This window comes from Colobus angolensis, unplaced genomic scaffold, assembly GCF_000951035.1.
Source record: "Colobus angolensis palliatus isolate OR3802 unplaced genomic scaffold, Cang.pa_1.0 Scaffold39, whole genome shotgun sequence".
Classification (NCBI taxonomy): domain Eukaryota; kingdom Metazoa; phylum Chordata; class Mammalia; order Primates; family Cercopithecidae; genus Colobus; species Colobus angolensis.
Genome location: NW_012117265.1, coordinates 2,380,928 through 2,387,355, shown reverse-complemented (window position 1 = coordinate 2,387,355; position 6,428 = coordinate 2,380,928). Strand labels below are relative to the sequence as shown.

Here is a 6,428-nt window from a genome sequence, read left to right as displayed (position 1 = left end):
GCTGGGCGATAGAGCGAGACTCCGCTCTCAAAAAAAAAAAAGAAATGCATTTATCCCAGCTACTGTGGAGGCTGAGGCAGGAGGATCGCTTCAGCCCAGGAGTTTGAGGCTTCAGTAAGCTATGATTGCACCACTGCGCTCCAGCCTGGGCCACAGAGCGAGACTCTTGTCTCTTAAAAAACAAAAACAAATGCATTTAATATATAAACTCACCACAGCATGTACATTATAGACTATCAGTTCTCTCCGAGACAGCTGCTGCCCCTCCTCAGTATGAGGTCTCTTCTTATAGATTTTTCCCTATGCAGACATCAGCGTATATTTTACAATTATTTTATTGAGCTGGGCAGAGTAGCTTACACCTCTTTATGATCCTAGCACTTTGGGAGGCCAAGGCAGGAGGATCATTTGAGCCCAGGAGGTTGAAACTGCAGTGAGCTGTGATTGGGGCACTGCTCTCCAGGCTAAGCCCCAGCGTGAGACGCTGCCTCAAGAACAAAATTAATAAGTGAGCTTTTTAATATCACCAAATAACATGCACTCATGATTAAAGAGAGAGAGCAGAGCAGAGCGTCTGTATTCAAAAGTAGAAATTGGCCAGGCACAGTGGCTCATGCCTGTAATCCCAGCACTTTGGGAGGCTGAGGCAGATGGATCACTTGAGGTTAGCAGTTTGAGACCACCCTAGCCAACATGGCAAAAGCCCATCTCTACTAAAATAGAATACAAAAATTAGCTGGGCATGGTGGCAGGCGCCTGTAATCCCAGCTACTCAGGAGGCTGAGGCAGGAGAGTCGCTTGAACCTGGGAGGCGGAGGTTGCAGTAAGCTGAGATTGTTCCATTGCACTCCAGCCTGGGCAAGAGAGCAAGACTCCGTCTCAAAAAAAAAAAAAAAAAGGTAGAAATGTAGTCCCTTCTCATCCCATTTGCCAGAGTTTTTAGTGTCTATCTTTTTTTTTTTTTTTGAGATGGAGTCTTGCTCTGTTGCCCAGGCTGGAGTGCAGTGGTATAATTTTGGCTCACTGCAATCTCTGCCTCCCAGGTTCAAGCAATTCTCCTGCCTCAGCCTCCTGAGTAGCTAGGACTACAGGCGCATGCCACCACGCCCAGCTAATTTTTGTGTTTTTGGTAGAGACGGGGCTTCACCATGTTAGCCAGGATGGTCTCGATCTCTTGACCTCGTGATCCACCCACCTCAGCCTCCCAAAATGCTTGGATTACAGACATGAGCCACCGCACCCAGCTTACTCAGTTTTTGTTTTCTCTTTCTGTTTTTTGGGGTTTTTTTGAGATAGATTATCACTCTGTTCCCCAGGCTGTAGTGCAGTGGCACAATCTCAGCTCACTGCAGCCTCCGCCTCCTGGGTTCAAGCAATTCTTGTGCCTCAGCCACCCAAGTAGCTGGGATTACAGTCATGTGCCACCGTGCCTGGCTGATTTTTGTATTTTTACTTGAGATGGGGTTCTGCCATGTTGCCCAGGCTGGTCTCAAACTTCTGGCCTCAAGCAGTTCGTCCACCTCAGCCTCCCAAAGTGCTGAGATTACACCCGGCCTATTTTCTCTTTTGAATCAAATGGAAGCCTGTTTTTTTCCTCCGAGTATTTTGGGGATCTCTCTACGTGGATCTTCCTCATCCAGCGTCTGGGTCATGCCCCTCTAGCATCGCTTACCATCCCAGAGGACGGTAGGCCCTGGGCCCCAGGGAAGGGTTGTCCTGACACAGGAGTGTCGGCCCTGGCTGGGCCATGCCGAGCCTCCTCCCGGCCACCGAGGTCTGGGAAGGGCATCCTCTGTTGGTGAAGTCCCTTCCCGCTCCCTGAGGATGGAGATTCATTTCCTGATTCATCTGGAGCTCTGAGCGGTACCCTGAGGCCTTCCCACCTGACGCCAGGTTCCCTTGCAGGCACTCACTGTGCCGAGAGCATTTGTCCTTCAAAAGTGCATGCCTATCACCACCAGGAATGTCTGCCCTTGGTCTGCTCGTGTGGAAGCAATCCCACAAATCCAGAACAGGTGGTGTGTTCTCCCAGACCCTGGCCTGGACTCTGCCATGAGTGACGTCACCATCACAGGGGCCAGTAGCCCTGCGGGGAACCCAGCTGGCCCCGGGGCTTGGGCGGCTCACCTACCCCAGCCAAGACAGGCTACTTCTCCAGGCACCACGAGTCAGCATGGAACTGGGAGACGCTGCCGCCGACACCTCAGGCCCTTTTCTCCATGCTAAAACTGCAGAGGCCCTGGAAAAATGCTTTTCAACTGGCAGTGAGCTTCCAGGGGAGGCCCATGCTTCTCGCCCCAGACGATCCGGAGGGCTGCAGGCCCCAAGGTTGGGGCCGACCGGGAGCTTCTCCAGGGCTTCTCCCAGAGGACTGGCCCATGGCTCATCTTGAGCTCTCGCTTCATTTTGACCAAGAGTCCATAAAGGGCAAACATTGAGAGTGAAGACAGACCCAGGTGTTGACACCTCATGACTTGCACATCCCTTATGATCACTGTCACCTCCTGATCACCATCACCTCCTGTGTCTGGCTCTCACCTCCCACTCCTCCCTTAGATCGTTCTTGACGTTGGCTGTGGTTCCGGGATCCTGTCGTTTTTTGCCGCCCAAGCTGGAGCACGGAAAATCTACGCGGTGGAGGCCAGCACCATGGCCCAGCACGCCGAGGTCAGTGGCCTGCTGGTGCCCACCCAGCCTCGTCCTCGCCCATGAGTGCCATGCCGGCCCTAGCCTAGAGAAGCCTGGGAACCCCCAGGGGGCTGGGGGTGTTACTTCTGTGCTTTGATCTCTTTGTTGTCCCCAAAACAGTCATTGCAGGGAGGGGCTTCAAGGCCTGAGATGATTTCCCCTCATGAGTGGCAGTCAGGGGCACAGGTCATTTCCCTGTTTTCTTTCTTTTTTTTTTTGCACTGAAACCTTCATTCACAAAGTTCAAAATGTAAAAGCTAAAAAAGAGCAAACAGCGTGCTGTCCTCACCTACCCCTGCTCCCACCCACTAGCCCCATCACGAGAGAGGAGCTCCGGCCATAAAGTCTGAGCAAAGCTGTTCCATGGCTGTAGACGTGAGCGTCCGCTCACACCAGCAGAGGCTGCACCTTCCTCTCCCTGCTCTGCCTCTCCCATGGATCTGGGGTCGCCTGGGTCATGGAGGGGCCCTCCTTGCTCTGTTTTACAGCTGCAGAGCACCCCCATGCCCAGCCATGCCACTGTTGCTTTAGCTGCATTGTGTCCGTAGTGACATTCAGACTCCTTCCAGGTCTTCACACGGCCAACGCTGCTGTCCTCTAATCCCAGCACTTTGGGAGGCTTAGGCGGGCGGATCACCTGAGGTCAGGAGTTCGAGACCAGCCTGACCAACATGGCGAAACCCCGTCTCTACTAAAAATACAAAGAATTAGCCGGGCATGGTGGTGGGTGCCTGTAGTCCCAGCCACTCAGGGGGCTGAGGTGGCAGAATCGCTAGAATCTGGGAGGCAGAGGTTGCAGTGAGCCGAGATGGCACCACTACCTCCAGCCTGGACAGCAGAGTGAGATTCTGTCTCAATTTTTTTTTTTTGTATTTTTAGTAGAGACAGGGTTTTGCCATGTTGGCCAGACTAGTCTCCCAGCTTATGAGCTCAAGCAATCTGCCTGCCTCGGCCTCCCAAACTGCTGGGATTGCAGGCGTGAGGCACTGCACCCGGCCCACAGTGAGCTCTTAACAGGCTATGGCCAATCGCAGCCGTGGTTGGGGCACCAGCGAAGGAGGCAGAGGGGGACCCGATGGCCATGTGCAGGTGGAGGCTGTCCTTTGAGAGGTGGTCTAGGGAGGGCCCCATGGCAGGAAGACGCAGGGAAGCCCACACGGCCCTGCCCGCCTGCAGGTCTTGGTGAAGAGTAACAACCTGACAGACCGCATCGTGGTCATCCCGGGCAAGGTGGAGGAGGTGTCGCTCCCCGAGCAGGTGGACATCATCATCTCGGAGCCCATGGGCTACATGCTCTTCAACGAGCGCATGCTGGAGAGCTACCTCCACGCCAAGAAGTACCTGAAGCCCAGCGGTGAGCATTGCGGGTACACAGGCCGGGCCCCTCGGTGGAGCCCCTGGCTGCCGCAGAGCCAGGCCGTCAGTGCTTCAGCTCCCTGCTTGCTGTCGGTGGCCCAGGGTGCAGGGAAGCCTGGGCTTTCTCCACACTCCCACCCCAACCCCACTCCAGCCAGCTGTGGCTTCTGGAGTCCCGGGCCCCAAATACGGCCAGACACCCAGCTGCCCACCTGCCCGCACAGGGTACGGAGGAGCTCCTGGCACCTCTGCCATCCCATGTCCTGCTCCTGCGGGACAGCCTCTGGCTGTGAGTGGGGATTGGGACAGGTTCTGTGAATCAGCAGTTCCCCAACAAGCCCTACTCTCCTCACAGTCCAGGTGGTGGGGTGGGCGAACATGTGTACAAATGCAGGGGTGTGGCTGCAGGTGTACATGTGTGAGGAGATGAGGTAGCTGTCTGGCAAGCCCATCTGTCACTTCCCATCCGTGCCTCTGGGTATGGCCTCTGGTCACTGGGTGACTGCTTCTTTTTTTGAGACAGAGTTTCACCCTTGTTGCCCAGGCTGGAGTGCAGTGGTGCGATCTCGGCTCACTGCAACCTCCACCTCCCCAGTTCGAGCGATTTTCATGCTTCAGCCTCCTGAGTAGCTGGGATTACAGGCATGTACCACCATGCCCGGTTAAGTTTTGTATTTTTAGGAGAGACAGGGTTTCACCATGTTGGTCAGGCTGGTCACGAACTCCTGACCTCAGGTGATCCGCCCGCCTCAGCCTCCCAAACTGCTGGGATTATAGGCGTGAGCCACTGTGCCTGGCCTAGGTGACTGTTTCTATCTGCCCATCTGTCTTGGGGTCTCTGCAACCCTGACGCCTGAGGCATGTGTCTGTGGCTCTTCTCATGCTAGGTACATGCGTGTCTGAGCATTTCTGTACAGGCAAGCAGCTGTGTGCGTGTGGCAGGGGCCGGGTCCCAGCCGGGGTAGCAGCCGTGAGATGGAGCGTGGGCAGCAGCAGGCTGGTAGGGCCTGTGCAGGCAGGGGCGGGGGAAAGCTTCCACCAGAGTCCTCTGGCCCTCCCTGGATCCTGGCCCTAGGGTCCTGGCTGGCTGTGCTCCTGGAGGTGGGAAGTGGCGTCCCCCAGCTGTGTCCCATGTCTCAGGTGTGAGTATGGGAGGCAAGGCTGCTCCAGGGGCTGTGGGCCCCACTCTCCTCCCCTTCTGCCCTGATGGTGGGGGTGGGGGTGGGGACAGCCCCAGCAGAGGGGGCCCCTCCTGACGGGATATGAGGCCAGACGGGAGTCAGGCTCTGTGGGCAGCTGCATGCACCCCCCACAGCCCAGCAGCCAGCTTGTGGGGACGGGGGAGGCTGAGCCTGTTGTGGGGGGTGCTCCAGGGGTTAAAGGCAGTCCTCCTCTCTCCCAGTCACATGCTCCTGGTCAGCAGGAGCCAGAGGTTCCTTTCAGGCTGGCTCACTTCCCATGGTGCCCCCAGGTCCCCCAGGGCAGAAGCTGCAGCATGTGCATCTCCCTCCCCGTTCCAGCAGCTACAGCCCCGCAGCTCTCGCCTCGGGTACAGCCTGGTGGCGTAAGGAGGAGGCAGAGTCCCACTGATACCTCAGGACCTCCTCCCCCGGCTTGCCAGGCTGGGGGCCTACATCTGGAGGCCAGGTGCTCCTTTGGGCAGGCGGGGCTGTGGGGCCCTGGCCCTCCCTGCTGCTGGCCCTGACTCATGTGTCTGCCCTTGAGTCACAGAGGGAGGCCCTGCCCTTCCCTCTCAGTCTGTGTGCCCAGACCAGGCAGGCCAAGTGGCCCACCCTGCCAGCTGGGTGCCTGTGCCAGAACCTAGGCAGCCCCTATGGTGTGGATTCAGCTTCCCTCACCGGCTCTTCGCCTCAACTGAGGTCCCCAGTGGTGCTGGGGTAGCCTGGGGACCACCCTCCCTCTGTCCAGAGCAACTTTGCTTTGCTTTTCCGGCTGCATACGTGCACAGGCAGCAGGGCCTGAGAGGCAGCGCCTGGCCGCATCCTGGGCACTGCTCGCTTCCCTGTGAGGCTCTAGCAGGTCCCTCACAGCTCCCAGGCCTAGTAATGGGACATAAAGATGAGCCACCGGCCTCCCAGTCTCAGGTGGAATCCATGAGCTGGTGCAGGTCAAGTGCCCGTGGTGGTGATGAAACACTCATCAGAATAGGCGCTCGGTTATGCTGTCACAGGAGTGCAGGAACGAATGGATGACAGGCTGGGAGCACCCAGGGTTAGGGGTCTTGGTGTTCTTTGAAAGCTCTGGGCCGGGCGCGGTGGCTCAAGCCCGTAATCCCAGCACTTTGGGAGGCCGAGACGGGCGGATCACGAGGTCAGGAGATTGAGACCATCCTGGCTAACACGGTGAAACCCCGTCTCTACTAA

At 57.0% G+C, this 6,428-nt stretch overlaps 1 protein-coding gene across 1 annotated transcript in view; it reads left to right on the top strand.

Moving 5' to 3' along the window:
- Positions 1–6,428, top strand: part of CARM1 (coactivator-associated arginine methyltransferase 1) — a 31,529-nt gene that overhangs the window by 16,412 nt on the left and 8,689 nt on the right. The window contains exons 6-7 of the mRNA XM_011954954.1: positions 2,557–2,667; positions 3,865–4,269. Of these exons, the coding sequence (XP_011810344.1) occupies positions 2,557–2,667; positions 3,865–4,269 (516 nt within the window). The remainder of the gene's footprint in view (positions 1–2,556; positions 2,668–3,864; positions 4,270–6,428) is intronic.